This window comes from Lynx canadensis, chromosome B4 (assembly GCF_007474595.2).
Source record: "Lynx canadensis isolate LIC74 chromosome B4, mLynCan4.pri.v2, whole genome shotgun sequence".
Classification (NCBI taxonomy): domain Eukaryota; kingdom Metazoa; phylum Chordata; class Mammalia; order Carnivora; family Felidae; genus Lynx; species Lynx canadensis.
The window spans coordinates 90,982,338-91,001,711 of record NC_044309.1 but is presented as its reverse complement, the minus strand read 5'-3'; the positions used below and the strand labels follow the sequence as shown (position 1 = coordinate 91,001,711).

General features: G+C 44.1%; 1 protein-coding gene across 1 annotated transcript in view; it reads left to right on the top strand.

Moving 5' to 3' along the window:
* Positions 1–19,374, top strand: part of GRIP1 (glutamate receptor interacting protein 1) — a 177,205-nt gene that overhangs the window by 131,122 nt on the left and 26,709 nt on the right. The window contains exons 15-18 of the mRNA XM_032593792.1: positions 1,881–2,025; positions 4,160–4,299; positions 4,458–4,652; positions 18,655–18,811. Of these exons, the coding sequence (XP_032449683.1) occupies positions 1,881–2,025; positions 4,160–4,299; positions 4,458–4,652; positions 18,655–18,811 (637 nt within the window). The remainder of the gene's footprint in view (positions 1–1,880; positions 2,026–4,159; positions 4,300–4,457; positions 4,653–18,654; positions 18,812–19,374) is intronic.

Below are 19,374 nucleotides of genomic sequence, written 5' to 3'. Positions count from 1 at the left end.
CAAGTCCAGACTATTTGGTGTCCATTGACAAAGCGGTGTTCCTGCTTGCTCTATAAGGCAGAACAATAAGGGTCAGGGTCTTTCCACTGGCATAAACACTCACACTGAATGACCAGTAGAGTGAGTGCCCCGGGGGTGACTACTATTTAATAATGCCAAGGTCTACTAATCAAATGACTCACCTAGAATTCTATCCAGAATATAGTTGGTAGCACAGTCTACGAAGTACATGTAATCTATCCAATAATACCCTATTCCTTTATGTCAAAGCCAGCTCTGGAGGATGATGACGTTATCATAGTGTCGAAAATTTAGACTTTTGACCTCTGCCTCCACACGGTACTGTATCCTCCTGCTTCCTTCAGCAGCTCCCTAGCACATGATCACCACCTTGTTGGCCACTTGGGTAGAAGCCTGTAAGTAGTTTGTGAGCCGTCAAACTAAAGCTCTTGACACTGGATGTGGAGGCTTCTTTTCTGCCAGTACGGATTTGAGTGTAATATTGGATATTTTTATATCGTAAGAGGTTGATTTAAGCATTGCCGTGTGTGGTAGACGGTCTTGAATTCTCTGTGCATGGAGCTTATTAGGAGTAGAGTACCGAGGAAGTGGAGGGGATGGGTACATTCCAGAAGTCGCAGTCTATGGCAAGAATGAAGTAAACGCTGGCAGGAGAGAACATATCACTTCCTACGCTACTCTACAAACCTTCCATTTTATGCTCATTGTAATTGTTCACTGTACACACAGATAATTGAATCGTTAATTCAGGCTCTTCTTTTCCTCCTTATTTCAGGGTTTCATGTCATAAATGAACAGCTGCTCCTTGCAGAAATGTGACTGTGGTAATGCTTAACTAGGATACAGTCTGACTGTAAAACTGACTGTGTTAAAGTAGCTCTGGGACCATTTCACTGTATCCTTGGGTACAGAAATGAAACAGCTCCTTAGCCATTCGCGGCTCCGGGGCACAAGGAATAGAACGAGGAATGCCCAAGGACTTGAAGCATGTCACAAGCAAAGAAAAACACTTTGAAATCTGAGACTGCGTATTTGTAACCCTGACACACTGAAAACCCCCAACAATGTTAAAGGTGTCCCGTGACATCTTGCAGGCCAGTGCTGTAGGAAGACCGCATTAACAGAGGATTTCCTTCATACTAATGTTAAATAGTGAAAGTTAGTTCATGACCGTGGCAGCCTGGTATATGCTACCGAAACGTGGTTTGCATGGCTCTTAATCTCTAGAACAGAGGAGAGAGAACCATTCAAACCACGACTTTAATACCTGTGAATTTATCCGTAGGATTGACGTTTTAAGATACAATCAGTGGAATGACGTGTAAGGGATTTTAGATTTCTAAGCCACCTCGTCCGAGCCCCGCTTGGCCATGTATGTGCTAACGTTTGCTCCAACCCTGAGTAAAATGTTCTCATATTGGAAGTTAGCTTGCTTGGAAAGGCCTGGAAATAGGAATGGCCTGGCTGGGTCTCTGTCACTGCATGACTCTCTCCTGCTTCAGTTTCTCCTCAGCCATGCGCTCATGCCTCAGGTATTTGTAGCACACAAGTGCTGAGCAAGCCCTGTACTAGGTATGGACACCGTCCAAAGGGCCTGCGGTGCCAGCTCGGTGGCTCACTCACTGATTTCAAACACAGGTCATTAGGCAGTAAACCCCTTCCCGGACACTAAGGTAACCACATCCCTGTATTAGAATGTGATATATCCTAAGGAGATTCTACTTCCCCAGATAATGATTTCCTGAGACGTAAGGTTTTCACGATGACGTTTCGAGTTTCTTATTTTGTGTATGAATATATGTCTTCTTACTTCGCTTTTTCCAAAGAAACCAATTATGACTCCTTGGCGTTTATTGCAGATGAGCAAGAAAGTTCCGGAGCAATTATTTACACTGTGGAGCTTAAGCGCTATGGGGGGCCCCTTGGCATCACAATTTCAGGAACTGAAGAGCCGTTTGATCCTATAATCATTTCAAGCCTCACTAAAGGGGGATTAGCTGAAAGGTAAAACTTCAAGAAAATGCTACAATTACCTGTGTCTGAGATGGGTTGCTGTCCTCACAAGCCGCATAGAAATATGCTCCCCTCTCCTGCTTGGTTAGCTGTTGACTTTTTCAGATCCGCACAAAGAATTGATTTTAGAGCTTGAGAACTCTCAGGCAGAGCTCCGACTTGACTTTGAGGGGCATCTTACGGGCAGTAACAGATACCATGGGCTTAGCCTTGATATTACTCTCCAGAAATGTATACACTTGACCACAGTCGACTGGAGGTGGGTTTATATTGTGTCCATTTTGAGAGGAGACTGAAGTTCAGGGAGGTTAAAAAGGCTTGTCCAGTTCAATTACGCAAACATTTACTGAGGCTCTGTTACCTGACAGGTACTGGGTTTGGCCGCTGTGTTTTCCAGAGAGGATGACCCAGGCTTTGTCTTCAAAGATTTGGGGAAACAAAGTGTAGTGACCCATCTTCATAATGTCTTGTAACTTGGAAGGTCCATCTGCTGTGTTGGCAATGATGTGCACACACACCCAAGCCCCGCTAAACTGCTTTTCTTTCTGAGACGTGATATGGTGCATCGTCCAAACCCCATAACCAGATCTTTCCTCTGGTAGGCTTGCTCAGGGAAGCACACACGTCATTCATGCCGACACGAATAATGGTTTGCAGAGTAGAGCTGCAGCACTGCAGAATTTTGGAGCTTCCAGGCACCTTGGAAGTCAGCTCCCCCAACATCTTCATCTGGGAGATGTGGGCACTGAGACAGCTCAGAAAGGTTCACCCTGTAGGAATGTCACAGTCCGGTATTAACAGAGATGCCGACGCTGTGGTATTCTTCAGATATTCTCTTTTCCTAGCTTCCCCTGCTAGAGAGACAGTCCCACATATCTCTGTTAGGGAGACAACAAGAAAAGATTAATATTGATCTGATTCAGCCACCTACCGGTCAAGTGTTCTATGGTTTACAACACAGATCTTTCATAAACTGGAGATCCTTTATGAATGAATTAAGTGATCCTTTTTTTTTCCCCCTAAGAAAAATGTCCTTGAGAGTAGATGCATCGGTAGACTCGTTAAGCGTGCTCTCATAACCTGTGTGACCTCATGTCACCTCTGTTACCCCAGTTGCTGCTGCCCAGCGCCCCAGAAGCAAGCTGTGGTCAGAACGCTCAGCCTCAAGCAGCCTGTGAGCTGGGCCACTTCCTTCCCTCAGCGTGCTTACAGTGAGCCAGTACAATAAGAGGCTAGCGCTTGGAGAGATCTGAGTGTTTATACCATCCCTGAGCTTGAAAGCTTATGACCCCACTCCTTCCCCACCCAGTGCTTCCAAAGATGGATATGGTGAACATCAGAATTATGAATTCCAACCTGCCTGCTCAGAACTGGGTGAGGACGGAAAGAGAAGAGAAAAGGCCAAAGGTTTATTAGTTCATCGATCAATAAATTTTCTTTATCCATCTTTCAAGCAGCAGGCTGAGCCCTTTACATGAGATTCCCCGTTTAATCCTCAGGGCTCCCCTGAGAGATGATTATCCCCATTTTGCCCCCTGAGACGTGAGGAAACTGACACCCAGAGAGCTTAAATGAAGGTACCCGGGCCACACAACTGGGAAGTTGGATTACAATGTAACATTAATTGATTCCTGAATGGAGCCTTTTCTATCCTTGGAATTACCAACAGAGGGACCCCGACGCACCAGGGTCTGGTGTAGGTCCCCACCTCTTTGAGCCTCACTTCCGGTGAGCTGCGGGAGTGATTGTGTTCAGTCTTTCAAATCTGTCACAAGAAGGCATGCCCCATACTAAACATCGCTGCGTGTATTGTCCGACATTGTTTCTTTCCTCGGGATCTTTAAGAGGTTACCAAATGACCCAGCGTTTTTTTGGAATGTAAAAAGCACACGAGTCCGTTCGAAATGCTAATTAAAACAGTTTTTCTGATTTTATTTGAAACTAAAAAGTGATTCCCAGCAGATGCAGTTATCTTGTACCATTGCCCAGGAGAAAGCTAGAAGTGGCTTCTAGAGACCCTTGCCAAATCTTTATTACTATGAATATATAAAGTATGGTGGGGAATTGATATTCAGCTGCACACAGGGATTATTTCTACCTTTCCTATTACCATGTGGTGTTTCAGAACCGGCGCAATCCACATAGGAGACCGAATCCTGGCCATCAACAGCAGCAGCTTGAAAGGGAAGCCTCTGAGTGAGGCCATCCATTTGCTACAGATGGCCGGAGAGACCGTCACCTTGAAGATTAAGAAACAGACAGATGGTGAGTGGGTCGAGAGCCACAGTGAAGGGTTTTCAGTGCATTTCTTTCCCTGCGTGTGTGTGTGTGTTTCTAAGGAAATGACTCTCCTGAGGGAGTATGTCAATATCTTTTTATTTAAATGGACGCTTAGACTTCAAACTCCTTCTCTGTCTTTAAAGCCCAGGCAGCATCAAGTCCCAAGAAATTCCCCATCTCTAGCCACCTGAGTGACCTGGGAGATGTGGAGGAGGACCCCTCTCTGGCACAGAAGCCAGGCAAGCTCACTGACACGTACCCCTCCACCGTGCCCAGCGTGGACAGTGCGGTAGACTCGTGGGACGGCTCTGGAATAGATAGCGGCTATGGGAATCAAGGTATGTCCTAGCCTCAGGGAGCAGAGGACTGACTGTTGAAGCCCGTGTGCCTCAAAGATCCACCCTCTGCTTTCTGAAAAGAAACACCTTTATTTATTTTACTTGCGTCTACTTCAGCATAACCAGATTGAACACACTGAGTATGGCGGCCTTGCATTTTCTCCTTAACACCCGTAAGTCATGAGCATTTATCAAACACTTGCGAGGCCCTCACTAGATCTACTGATGTCTAACTGTTCAATCCAGAGCTTGCCCTTCATACGTAGATTAATATGAAGCAACCCATACAATAAAGCGGTTCACTGAAGACAGGCCCCATTCTTACTTTTTAAGCAGGCTTTCCACAAAGATGGATTGGGAGCGCTGAAGGTGTGTGCTTCAAGAGATGAGTCAGTGACTTGTGACCCCATTTATTCCTGCCTCCTCCTGACTTTTAATAGAAACTTATCCAGGTTTCCCAAACACTCACTATTAGAGAGCTGTAACCACGATATATGAAAGTAGAGAGCAGATTTTTCTCCACAAGCATCATCCTCATGTGAAGAAGGGTAACCTCCTTTAAAAGTTAAACCTCACTGACAATGTGAACGTACAAAAAGCGTTAGGCTGAATGCGGACTATAAACTAAAAGCTTCTTGTCTCTTCCCTTCGACTCTTTCCTTCGAATGATACACAGCATCAAAAGAGAAATGTGTCAAAAATTCTTTGTATTTCTCCCACATGGGATTAAGACGTGATTGCCCCCATCTGGACCTCTCGTGAAAATGCCCCTCGAGGAAAGGATGTTCCAGATTGCTCCTGTGGTGCCTAGAGAATATTTGAATTGCAGGCTAAGCCACATCTGCTCAACTACCTAAAGGTGGACAGACTGGCCACCAGCGGGGACTGGGGTGTCCTGGCCATCTTCACATGTGCTGAAAGCTGTAGGTGGGACACTGGCCACACAGAGGAGTTGGTCTGAAAGCAAGATACAACAGATACACTTTAAAGACCACGGCGGAAGGCCTCACAAATGCTCCTAATCTCTTAGACCTTGCAATTTCATTTCTGGGACTCTGTCCTAAGGGAATAATTTTACCAGAGTCAGAGATACAAAGACATTGTTTTAGGCACTGTTTACAATGTGTAAATATTAGTGAAACAAAAATGTCAACGGACAGGGAATTAAATAAATGTTTGGTGTATATATTCCAAACAAAAACTAAAGCTAAAACTTCACCTTCTCTTTTTTGCCTTGTATAAATTCCAGCCTTCACATCCCTTTTCTGCTCTGATTTAACTCGGTCAGAGAATAAAACACATAAACCAAGAGTCTGGAGTCCCACACTCATTTGGGTGTGGGAGTTGGTTTGTAACTTATTTAGCTACTTTTTAGGAGACTGTATCCAGTTTGCTCTCTTCTGGTTCTGCTAGTTTTCTCCCCTCAAGTCCCATGAAGAGTAGAGGACAAGGAAAAGGAATGATATTTCAAAAGTTCTCAAGTCGTCACTTGTCAGAGAGGATACTGGAGTTTGGTGGAGAAAATATTCTGAAGACCCAAAATAGAATTGGAGCTTTTATGTATCTGCCAGTTAATTTTTCCACGTCATAATTGCTTGTGACGGCTTAGCTATCCCATCAAATAACTGCTCTTCTCATTGCCTGTGAGTTGATGAGTCACCAGAGGTCTCAGATAAAGGGCAGAAGTCAAATTCTCTCAGCGTAGACTCTGAGGTTTATTTATTAATGTGCTTGCTTCTTTATTGTTTGTTAATGTGGAGACTTTCATGTTACACAGATTGTTTGTAAGGATGTTCTTTATTTTAATGATGTCCACCCGTAAGGTAACGTGTAAGAACTTAGCTACTCTCAGGGCCACCTGGCTGGCTCAGTCAGCGGACTGAGCGACTCTTGATCTTGGGGTCATGAGTTCGAGCCCCACTTTGGGTGTAGAGATTACTTAAAATGAATAAACAAATTTTAAAACTTAAAAAAAATTAAAAGAGAAAGAACTTAGGTACTCTGCCCCTTTATACCATAGGATGAGGACTGTGATTAGCATACTAAATATAGGGCCTTTCCCAAAATAATAAAAAATGAAGAACCACTTATTATTCATGAAGCTTTTGGAAATGTGAATTCCTAGATGGAGAATTGTGATCATAATAATATTAAATTTGACATTAGTAAGTTAGAAACCTTTATGAGGTTAGAGAGATGATGAAAACATAGTAACACCTTATATTTGTGAAACTCTAATCTCAATTCTCATAAGGAACATGAAGTTCCTCAGCGTGAGGGGAGAATTTAGGAGGCAGCTCTCCCACATCCTCACCGGGAGCTCTGATGGCCCGAAGTTCTCACTTGTACGGAGCTGAAATGTGTCTGCCCGTGGCCCCTGCCTGTCGGTCTCAGTTGTGCCCTCCAGGTCATTCAGAACTAGACTGAAGTGTCTTCTACTCAACAGCCCTTCAGATACTCCAAGTTGGCTATCGTGCCTCTTTGGAGTCTTTCCTTCTCCAAGCAAAATCGCCCCAGGTCCTTAACTGTTCCTCGCATAAAACTTACTTTTGAGTGTCTTTATCATCCTGAGGGCCTCTCTTCTGAGTATGTTCAAGTTTAACTTTATACTTCTTGAAGTCTGTCTCTCAGAAAGGAAGGTTATACAACAGCCTGACAGTCCAGAGCAACTCAAGCCTGTCACCTTCATCACTGAAAATTTTAGAGCCTGTGAACACAGCCTATCTTAACCTCAGCATAAGAATTTTGGTGGTCAGATCCTGTCTGTCACTCATTTTGAGCTGATTGTTTACCAAGACCTCAAAGTATGTTTTTTTTTTTTCCTTTTCCTTGTGTTATTAGGTTAAACCCAGTCTCTCCAGATTGTGCTTGTGCAGTTGGCTTTTTTTAAAAGTAAGGCATAGAACCATACTTCCTTTTCCCTGGTAAATACTGTGTGGTGAGATATAGATGATCTTCAACGTACTCCTCCAGCCTCTCAGCAGACCTTCTACCATATCCCAGGAAGACCCTACAGTCCACAATAGCTGTCCCATTCCCAATAAGATGTCACACCTCCATGATGCACATCTTCCTCCTTGGGGCCAATGTCTCTGCAGCCACATTCCTTACTGTTCTCTGCTTCTTCTCCGAAGTGTCAAACTTGTCCCTGTCATTCATTCAACAAATATGTAATGGCTGGCACACTAAAAGGCCAGCATACATGGATACACATGATGGGCCAGAGAGTTGGGGTCCCTATTCTCATGGAAGGGGTAATGTACTTGAAGGGCCAATTAACAAGCTCCTACAGTGCAAAGTATTAATTAGTTAACACAGAAAGAAGTAGGATGGAGTCATCAAAGCTGTGGGGAAAGGAGTGTGTTTAAAGAAGTCTTGGGGCGCCTGGGTGGCTTAGTTGGTTAAATGTCCAGCTTCGGCTCAGGTCATGATCTCGCAGTCTGTGAGTTTGAGCCCCGCATCGGGCTCTGTGCTGACAGCTCAGAGCCTGGAGCCTGCTTCGGATTCTGTGTCTCCCTCTCTCTCTGCCCTTTCCCTGCTTGCACTTTCTCTCTCTCTCTCTCTCTCTCTCTCTCTCTCTCTCTCTCAAAAATAAACATTAAAAATTTTTTTTAAAGAAGTCTTACAATGGGATGACTCTTAATTCTATTGTGCAACTCTAGGATGCAGACTTTTTCTAGTCTGCCTCTGGGTCAGCTTCTTCTATTTCCCATTCTCTTGACCCTTATGTTCATACCCTCCTGCCTTATCGAAATCTTATGCTTTGGCCCCCTTGTCTTATTTATGCCTCTCACTCAAAAAACCCTTTCCTTGGATTTAGCAAAGGATGGACTGACAAATTGCTTGTACCTGGACTCTGTCATTCTCCTGGATGGCGTAGCTCTTTTGTTGTCTGTAATTCTTGACTCTCAACTCAGATAGCTTTGTTTCTGTCTTATCCTACCCTAATCTTTAGATATTTCTTTCTTTTGAGTTCATCTTTTTCAGCTTTATTGAGATATAATTGACAAATAAAATTGTATATATTTAAAGTATACAATGTGATGATTTTGATGTACAAACATATTGTGAAATGATTACCGTCAAGTTGATTGACATATCCATCATCTTACGTTGTTACCATTTGTGTGTGTGTGTGTGTGTGTGCGTGTGTGTGTGTGTGTGTGTGGTGAGAATGCTTAAGGTCTACTTTCTTAGCATATTTCAAGTATACAATATTTTTAACTGTAGTCACCATACTGTAAATGGTGTGAAGTTAATCAAACTCTGTAAATCTCCAGAACTTATCATGTCTCCATTTCTCCCACTCCCCGGCCCCTGGCAAGCACATTCTACTGTCTGTTTCTATGAGTTTGACATTTTGTTTTGTTTTGTTTTTAATTTAGGCTTTACATATAAGTGAGCTAGTAGTATTTGTTTTCTCGCTCACTTATTTTATTTAGCATCATATACTCCAGATTCACCCATATTGTTGCAAATAGGATTTCCTTCATTTTTATGGGTGAATAATTTTCTGTTGTGTATATACATTACATTTCTTTATTCATTCATCTGTCAGTGGACACTTAGGTTGTTTCTGTATCTTGACTATTGTGGATAATGCTGTTATTATATTCTATCTCTTCAAGATACCTACTATATTTCCTTCTGGATATATACCCAGATGTGGGATTGGTGGATCCATTTTGAGGTCATTTGTATCATGTGTATTTGCTCAGAAAAAAAATCTGTTTCACACAGGTTTTTTAAATGTATTTGTGTAGAATTAAGGAATTTCTTGTTTGATTCTTTTTATTTTCTTGGTTTCTATAATTATTTCCCCAGTATTGTCCCATATTTGGTATATTTGTGTTTTTATTCTTTTTTCCCATGAGCATGCTGGTAATGATTTATTTTTATTTAGTAGTTTTCTGAAGAACTGACTCTTGCATTTATTTATTAGTTCTGTTCTTATTTTTTAAAATACATTTTTGCTTTGAGTTTGATTAACTTTACTCCATTCTTCTTAGGTTTTCTGTTTATGACTAGAATTGGGTACCTGATTCATTTATTTCCATGCTTCCTTCTACTTTTCATAAAGATATTGATGACTGAGAAGAGACATCAACATGATGAAAGTGTTGAATCACTATGTCATACACGTGAAACTACGAGTACACTGTAGGTTAACTAAGTGGAATTTACATAAAAACTTAAAAAAAGAGAGAGATGCCAACAGGTACAGTCAGAGAGCCCAAGCTCCCTTTAATATAGTTAGGGAACACAACATAGTACATAAAGAGAGTAGCCAGGGCAGAAGACTGAGCAGTATTCTCCCCATTGGGAGGGCTTTTCTTTCTCTCTTCTATATCTCTTCTGACCTCTACAAGCTCATGTTTTATCTCCTTCTATCATGTGGCCTTGCCCAATTTTCCTTGAGTTCTTCTATCTGTGCTTTGACCTCTTGCTTTATAGAGGTGGTGGTTTCAGTGTGCATCTTTTAAATATCATGACGATGTATTTGGTCATACGTATCATTTTCTCCATGACAGCCTTGTACTCATGAGTATCCTTCATCTCCTATTGCTTTGTCTTTCTGTTTCTTCTCCCCGTTGTTTTTTTTTTTTAATATTAACTTGGTATACATCTTATGACAGTTCCTTTTTAATTATTGCTCATCTGTGGATGAGATGACTTCTTTCTAAGTTGGAAGTTTGAAAGAGGGTCTCTTTCAAAGAAGAGCCCAAGTTGTGCTCCAGGCTAGGAAAAATGACCCCCCCACCCCCCCACCCCCCCACCCCCGTTCACAGTGACCTGTGATGAGTGCCTTCTTCCCCAGCCCACAGAGATGGCAACCGTAGGCTGCCAGCAGTGTGGAATTCCTTCCTGCTCGCCTGATAGATTGCTTCCTGCAGGTGGTGGCCTATCTGTAGGTGTGGTCCTTCAGCCCGCCTCCCTGGCTTGCCCTGGTGCCAGACTGGGTCCAGGGCACTTCCTGCCACCAGCATGTGCAATCCATTCTAGTCTTCCAAACAAAGGACTGTTGTTTTGCTTTATGCCATGGCCCCTGCTTTGGAAGCGTGGGCCCTCTCCGAAATCGCTGGCCATGGGTGTCTCCTCATGGCTCCTTAATACCGCTTCTCACTCCCTGTTTGACTCAGGGAATTTGGTAACTTTTTTTGTGTATTTATGGTTTGAGATTCTAGTTTTGCTGAAGATGAAGTTTATGTTGTTTGTCAACCCTTTTTGTCTTGAGATGATTTCTGGAAAAGGTAGAGAACTATTTTGCTCTGCCATTTTAAGACCACATTCTCATCTAAACACCTTGAATATTTCTTGGCTAGAACAATTACAAGTAGTTACACGAATGTATGGTTTGATTTTCTCATTCTTAACGAAACTCGATTTTTACTAAACAAATTTTGGCAGGGAATTATCTGGCTCACTTGACTATACTAAAATAGGCTTCCAAAAATGAAAGTAATGGCAGGAGCTACAGCCCCCAAATTGCACAGTTGAAGACTGCATTTCAAAACCATTCTCTGATTTCAAATTTTATGAATATGAACCAACATTGTTGAGTTCGCTTTTTAAAATTAATACTCAGTGTGAATTAAGAACTATAAATGTAACATATTAATCTGCACAGTATTGTGGTACTGAAAACCAAATAGTACAATATTGGAGTATCAGAATTTTACAGGTATCTGAAGTGTAGTTACCTTAAAAATAAAAATCATTATACCAAGATTGCCAACATTTGTACAGACCTATTTTCCATTACGCTAATGAATAAAACGAAACATTACTCTCAGTGAAAGGAATCTAGACTGAATTTTTTTCACGTTTATTTATTTTGAGAGAGAGAGAGTGTGTGTGCGTGCACACAAGCAGAGGAGGGGCAGAGAGAGAAGGAGAGAGGGAGATTCCCAAGCAGGCCTCGTACTGTCAGCGCAGAACCTGACGTGGGACTCGAACCCACAGACTGCAAGAGCCAAAACCAAGAGCCAGACGCTTACCTGACTGAGCCATCCCGGTGCCCCTAGACTGGATTTTATACCTTGTATCAGTTTGCCTGGGCTGCTATAACAAAATACCACCAACTGGGGAGCTTAAACAATAGAAATTCATTTTCCAGTGTTCAGGAGGCTAGAAATCCGAGATCAAGGTGCCAGGTTTGGTTTCTCCCCGTCCCTTTCCTCGCTTGCAAATGGTTGTCTTCTCACCGTATCTTCACATGGCCTTTCTTATGTGTGAGCTCATCCTTGGTATCTCTTGTGTGTGTCTAAATAGTCACTTATAAGGACTCCAATCAGAGTAAACTATGGCCTCACCTTTTGACTTCACTTAACCCGAATTACCTCTTTACAGATCTTTAAATGCAATCCCATTGATGGCGAGGGCATCAACATACGAATTTAGGTGCAAATACAAGTCAGTCCATAACATACCTCTCGTTATGTTATCAAGGATAAGACCAGATACTGAAACGTAGATGGGAAGGAAGGAAAGAAGGGAGGAGGAAGGGAGAGAGAGGAAAAAAGAAAGGTTTCCAATTCTAAATAAAAAGAGTAATGACTTAGGAAATGCATTTTTTAAAAATTACATCTGTCTTTCCATGGATTTCTCAATTTTGAATTTAAAATCTAGTTTCCAATATCATACCTGCTTGATAATTTTATGTGCTCACACCATCATTCAATAAAAACAAAGTCTAATTGTATTTCTGGCCATTGATTTTTCTTACACCTGGGCCGCCTCGCTGATTCCGTTCCTCCTGTGGCGTTTAAGTCTGACTCCCCTTGTAAAGGGATATTCCTCAGGGCTGCTAACTTCTCGACTATGGCAACCAGCCTGTCTTTATTTAAGCTTAATTTCCGTCAGATATTCCCTATGTTCAATTATGCTCCCATCCTCCACCTGCATTCGTTAGGGATCGAGTTCACGTACATATGAGAGAAAACACAAAGGACGGCGTTTAAGCAAGTGAGTTATTTTTCTCCCGCTGTAGTAGAGCCTGGAGGAGGCAGGTAGCCCCGCGGCGTCGTGGACCAGCATCTTCTACTTCCTCCCTGCTTCGCATGTCTCCTGTCTCTCCATTCATTGCCTTTTCTTATAAAACCTTCATCACGCCTGAACTATTTACCTCTTCACCGGCTCCTTGCTTTGAGTATATTACCATCAATGATCCTTAAGAAACAAACAAGCAAAAAAACCTAAATCTAACCTTGCCCCTCCCTTAAAAACAAAATAACAAAAGCCCTCTTGGTGGTTTTCTGTTGTTATAGGATAACATGGAAGGTCCTTAGCTTAAAGCACAGAGCTCTTTGTAATGTAGGTACAACTGCCTCGTCAGCCTATCTCCTGACTTTTCCCTGCAGGACCTTTAACCCTATACATCCTGAACTTCTTTCTCACTCTTCTCCAAGCAAGCTTTGCCCTTTAGTACTTTATAGCACTAGGTATTTTGATCCGTTAATCAATCCCTGCCTTGATCCATTCTAAATCAGTGGAGAAGTAGAAATGGGGGGGCACTTGGGTGGCTCAGTCTCAGCTCAGGTCGCGATCTCACAGTTCATGAGTTCGAGTCCCTCATTGGACTCAACTGTTGTCAGTGCAGAGCCCCGTTTGGATCTTCTGTCTCCCTCTCCCTGCCCCTCCCCCGCTTGCATGCTCACTTGCTCGTTCTCTAAAAAAAAAGTAGAAATGGAGTCAGCTATGGGTTAAAAATTAACTATTTTTGGTTTTTTGGAGAGGAGGCATTTTGTTTTGTTTTGCTAGAAAAGCTGAGTTGAACATGCAGCCAGAAAATCAAGATTGTTATTTCCCAGGTGCCTGGCTGGCTCAGTCGGTTGACCATCTGACTTTGGCTTAGGTCATGATGTCACAACTCAGCTCCTGAGTTCCAGCCCTGCATTGGGCTCTGTGCTGACAACTCAGAGCCTGGAGCCTGCTTTGAATTCTGTGTCTCCCTCTCTCTTTGCCTCTCCCCTGCTCGTGCTCTGTATGTCTCTCTCAAAAATGAATAAACATCAAAAAAAATTTTTTTAATATTGTTATATCCCTACCCCTAACCCAAGTCTAGATGTTGGGACATAAATGAGGGGGAAGTCAGACCAGCAAAGCAAACTGTTGGATTTGATTTAGCTAAATAGAACTGAATACCTAACGTTACAGTGGCTTAAATCATTTTTTTTTTTTTTAAGTAGGCATTTCAGAGCTGGTATATAATTCTACAGTGTTGTCAAGGAACCACACTCTTAAATATTTCTTCTCTATTGTGCTTAGCCCTTGGCTTCCGTCTTTGGGTTTACCACATGATCCAAGGTGGTTACCAAGGTGCCAGCTATTTCATCTACATTCCAGGCAGCAGGAGAGTGTTGTAAAGAGCCTTTCTGGAAGTTCTATTTACATGTCATTGGCTAGAACGTTTTACATAGTTTCCGTAGTCAACACTTAACATCAAGGGAGACCTAGGAAATACAGTCTTATCCTGAGCACTAATATGCCCACCCCCAAAACTGGTATTCTGGTAAAAGGATAAAGAGAAGAATGGATGTTTGGATAGGCAGCTGGTAGCCTGCCACAGTCAGCTCACTGCACAGTCTTGGCCTTGCTGTCCCTTGGGAGCTCATTGAGCCCCAACAGTGGGACCCAGTTGTGCTTGCCTTACAGCACAGCAGCAGTGGGAGAGAATGAGTCCAGAGGGAGCCAAGAAGAGACCGAGGGTCTCAACAACCCCCTGTCTTCTTCCGGAACTCGACAGTTAGGTAACTCATTGCTCTTCCTGTGGGGAGGCATAAGCCCAGATGGTAAGAGGGACCAGAGTGTTTCTGGAACACTGTTCCCTCCTTCAGAACCCCGCTGATGGAACATGAGGACAGGGCTCACCACGACTGCACGTTTACCAGCCTCTCCTGTGAGGCCTGCACCGTCTTGCCCAAGGAAATGCCACCTCACCCCCTAGCTCTAAGCTTAGAGGGCACCTTCCCTTTGCACCTTTCGTGACCCACATTCTGACCCCCAAGCAGGTCTTGGTTCTTGCACATCAGCGTGTTCAGACTAAAAGGACAGCACTCCTCAGATGCAGTTGGAACTGTCCCTTTCTATGCCTGTTTCTCCTCCTGTCTGTTCCAGACAATGCGAAAGTGTGCAGTGTTTGAGGATAGGAACCTAGTACTGTTATCTTTGCATTTCAGCTCCTCACATGTTACCGAACACTGAAGAAGCACCAAATGTTCACTCAGTGGTGCAGAAGCTTTCCTCCTCTCCTGTTCTCCCTGTTTCAGAGATCTTGAGAAGTTGAATGGCTTAGCACGTAGTAAAAGTAATGGGCATCTGTACTTATTAAACCCTCATTATGTTTGAGAGTCTGTGTGTATTATTCTCAACCCTCTTATCAACCTGGTGAAGCACATGCATATCATTATCCCTATTTTACCCTGAGAAGAGTTGGCCAAGGTTACAGAGCAAGGAAGTGGCAAAGCTGGGATTTGAACCTAGATCTCTTTCTGAGTCCCTGTGCCAGCACAGTGTGGTCCAGACCCAGTTCTTTTGAGTCTGTGCCTAACCCAAAGATACTTGAATTTTATCCCCTTTTCCTGCCCTGCTTTGTTGTAATGCAATAATCTTTTAATGCTGCTTATTAAGACAGGGCATCCTTGGTGTAGACAGACATGCTTCTCAAAAGAGGCATTTCCCCAGTAAGGAACAATGCTGCACCTCTGCCCAAGGCCTGCCTGCATCTGGCCCAAGTCACCAAGAACTACTTACAGACAACATTTGGAAGGAAAATCAGACAGTTAATCTGTCCAGTTTAAAACCTGCTGGAATTTGGGGCGTCTCAGTGGCTCAGTCGGTTAAGCGTGCAACTCTTGATGTCGGTCGGCTCGGGTCATGAGCTCACGGTTCATGGGATCAAGCCCCACGTCAGGCCTCTGCACTGACAGCATGAAGCCGGCTTGGGATTTGGCTGTTAACAGGTTTACAGCTAATTAAGGCCAGGGAGGTGCAGGCTCCCCCTAGTTCTTTTTGTATCACAAAAAGTGAGACTTCACATGTTTAGGGAGTTGGTTTATCTCGTTGGGAAGGAGAAAATGGATAGCCTGTCACCAGGATCCAGGAGAAATGCAGTGGTGCACAGTCACTGCCCTTCAAGAAGAGATTCATGCGTGTTCCCTTAATTCACCACTTTTGACAGAAGGCAGTGCATCCGTCACACAAAATTTCTTCCCAAACGGCTAGCCACATTTCTGTAGTTACCCAAGAAGAAAATGAGATATTGAACTGTAAATATTTGCTCTGCACCGTGGACTCCTAATGCTTGATATCCTAAAGCAGAAGGTTCATAGAAGGTTCTTGCAGCCTTGGGCGTTCCCCTGCATTCTTGAGATCAAATCCTTTTGATGAGAGCGTTATCCTTTGGGACATCCTGCTCCCCCTGCTCTCTCCTAGTAAGGATGGCATTATAGGCTCCAGCAGGTTGAGGGACAGTGAGTTAAGACGAGCAGGGATGGCATGCAGACAGTCATGTGATCCCGTCATTTCATTGTATGTGAGAATGGGGGCCTCAACCTGTTTACTGTAGTAACTGTTTTTAAATTTTTTTTTTTCAACTTTTATTTATTTTTGGGACAGAGAGAGACAGAGCATGAACGGGGGAGGGGCAGAGAGAGAGGGAGACACAGAATCGGAAACAGGCTCCAGGCTCCGAGCCATCAGCCCAGAGCCCGACTCGGGGCTCGAACTCACGGACCGCGAGATCGTGACCTGGCTGAAGTCGGACGCTTAACCGACTGCGCCACCCAGGCGCCCCAGTAACTGTTTTTAAAGGCAGTCAGAAATACGTATTACATTGCAACCCAGTATATACATGTAAACACCTACAGAGACACACGCATGCACACACATAGCACACACAACCTGAAATGGTGGGTGAAGCCGTGCATCATGATCACAGCACAAGCTCGAAAGTCTGAGCTGCCAACAAGCCCTTGCTCTCCTCTTTAAACCTCCCGAAAGGGGGCGCCTGGGTGGCGCAGTCGGTTGGGCGTCCGACTTCAGCCAGGTCACGATCTCGCGGTCCGGGAGTTCGAGCCCCGCGTCGGGCTCTGGGCTGATGGCTCAGAGCCTGGAGCCTGTTTCCGATTCTGTGTCTCCCTCTCTCTCTGCCCCTCCCCCGTTCATGCTCTGTCTCTCTCTGTCCCAAAAATAAATAAACGTTGAAAAAAAAAAAAATTTAAACCTCCCGAAAGAATTTTGAAAAACCGCATACCCCATCACAATTTAAAGTTGTCATCTAATGTTTTCTCTCCCCAAATTTAAATACTTGCAAAGACCACAACTTCCAGTCTGCCGTTAGTATGCCTTAAATATAGTTTTGTCAAACTCTGGAGCCATGGATTTGGCTCAAATTTATGGAAGAGGTCCATTGTATAACCCAACCGGCCAAAGCCGTTCCTCCCTGCCTCGCCTATCAAGCTAATCAGACTTAACTCCCTGTCAGAAGCGAAGTCAGTCTTCATTTTGCAATTCAAATAAAATAATAATGTGCCCACCTCCCAACCGACAACTGTTTTGAATGCTAACTCTGAGACGCAGAGAGACAGGTGAATGAGAGAGAGGGGAAAGCCTTGCCAGGAGTCCGTGCCTGGTTGAAATAAGGCACTATTCCCGAGAGACCTTCTCTCAGGAGCGAGGCTTTCCCAAATTATCCCTTGATTTCATGACTGGGAGTTTTTGCAGCCCAGGGCCAATCTCCTGCAAAGGTTTGAGATGGATAAGATGTGTGTCTCTCATTGGTAAAGTGGCAGAAGACCAACTGTGACGGTGGACGTGAGAAGGGAGAATCAACAGATCTCAGATCTCTGGTCCTTTTCAGTAGGGTCAGTGTGGGGAAGACGTGCTTAACGGTTTGTGAGTTCGAGCCCTGCATTCAGGCCTGCTGCTGTCAGCATAGAGCCCACTTTAGATTCTCTGTCTCTTTCTCTCTCTCTGTCTGTCTCTTTCTCATAATAAACTTTAAAAAAAATAAATAAATGCGGAACTGATTCTTCTAAGGTTACGACTGGAACCCCCAGGAGAGTTCGCAGATACCCCTAGGTACTTGAGCCACTGTTCTAAGCCCTTAGTACCCTCATATGTAAAGTGCACACAGTAAAAGTACGTTCAAAGACGGTTCTGGAGAATAAATGAGGTCATTTAACAAGTCATTTCTCATCGGACTAAGTCATCCCTGACATGAGTGGGTCCTGGCCCCACCTAGCCAACTCCGCCTACACTCGGCAACCAGCAGCCTCTCGGCCGCCCCTTGGGCCTGGAACCCCCATCTGGTGGCAAATTTCAATCGCAAAAGGACAGACTTGGGTAAGAAGCTCTCACACACCCTGGAAGTGATCACAGGTTTGCCTGGGCAGGAAATGTAGGCGCCTCACTTTCTAGAACTTGCTCTAGAGAGGGTTGGATACAGGTCTGGTGGGCACCTCCCCCTGGTCCAGTCGATTTCCTGCCCAGAGCAGGAGCCCTCATAAAAACAGGTCCAGGACCGTGGGCCCGCCTGCTTAGATCTGAGGGTCTTACCTCAGGGCTGTTGGAATCAGTTGACATAACGTGCAAATGTGTTTCAAATATAAGACCTGGGGATTATCTTGATGGCCTTCAGAATCCCGAATTCAGTTGAGGTCAGCTGCCTTTTTTTTTTAATTTTTTTTTTAATGTTTATTTTTGAGACAGAGAGAGACAGAGCATGAATGGGGGAGGGCCAGAGAGAGAGGGAGACACAGAATCTGAAGCAGGCTCCAGGCTCTGAGCTGTCAGCACAGAGCCCGACATGGGGCTCGAACCCACGGACCATGAGATCATGACCTGAGCTGAAGTCAGACGCTTAACCGACTGAGCCACCCAGGCGCCCCTAAGGTCAGCTGCCTTAAACAAACTAACGGGAACCGCAGAAAAAGGCAAGTTCCCAAACAGATCTCCCTAATCTTTCTCAGAAACAGAAGATGACACTTTGTTTTTGTTCCAGGCTCTGGCTTTCAGGCGTCAGGCTACAGTTTCAACACTTACGAGTGGAGGGGTCCGAAACAGAGAGGTAGCCTGTCCCCAGTCACGAAGCCACGAAGCCAGACCTACCCAGATGTGGGGCTGAGTAATGAAGACTGGGACCGGTCCACAGTCAGTGGGTAAGGTTTTTGTCAACTGCTGCTTTGTGGCCGTTAGCCCAGATCCGAATCGCTCCACTTCTGATGGCACATACGGCTAGCGTGGGAAGGAGCCACTGTCATCATGCCTGCCTCATGGCAGGGCTCAGAGACCTGTGCCTGCCCGGCTGGATCCCGGGACCACCCCACAGCCAGACAAGAGTTCATTTTCCCCTGATAAAAACAATAGCATGTGGGAAAAACTACATCTGTAAACCCTGTCCTCACTCTCTGACTAGTCTCCTGTCCTTACATTTAAAAGGTTGCTTCACCAAAGCATAAGAGACTCTTCAAAAACTGAGAACAAACTGAGGGTTGATGGGGGGATTGGAGGGCGGGGAGGGTGGGTGATGGGCATTAAAGAGGGCATCTTTTGGGATGAGCACTGGGGGTTGTATGGAAACCAATTTGACAATTTCATATATTAAAAAAAAAAAACTCTAATAAATAAATAAAAGGTTGCTCATGTCAGCTTATGTTAAAAAAAAAAAAAGTACATCGAGGATCCCATAGTTTGAATTGAGATGTATTCTAGCATTTTGTTC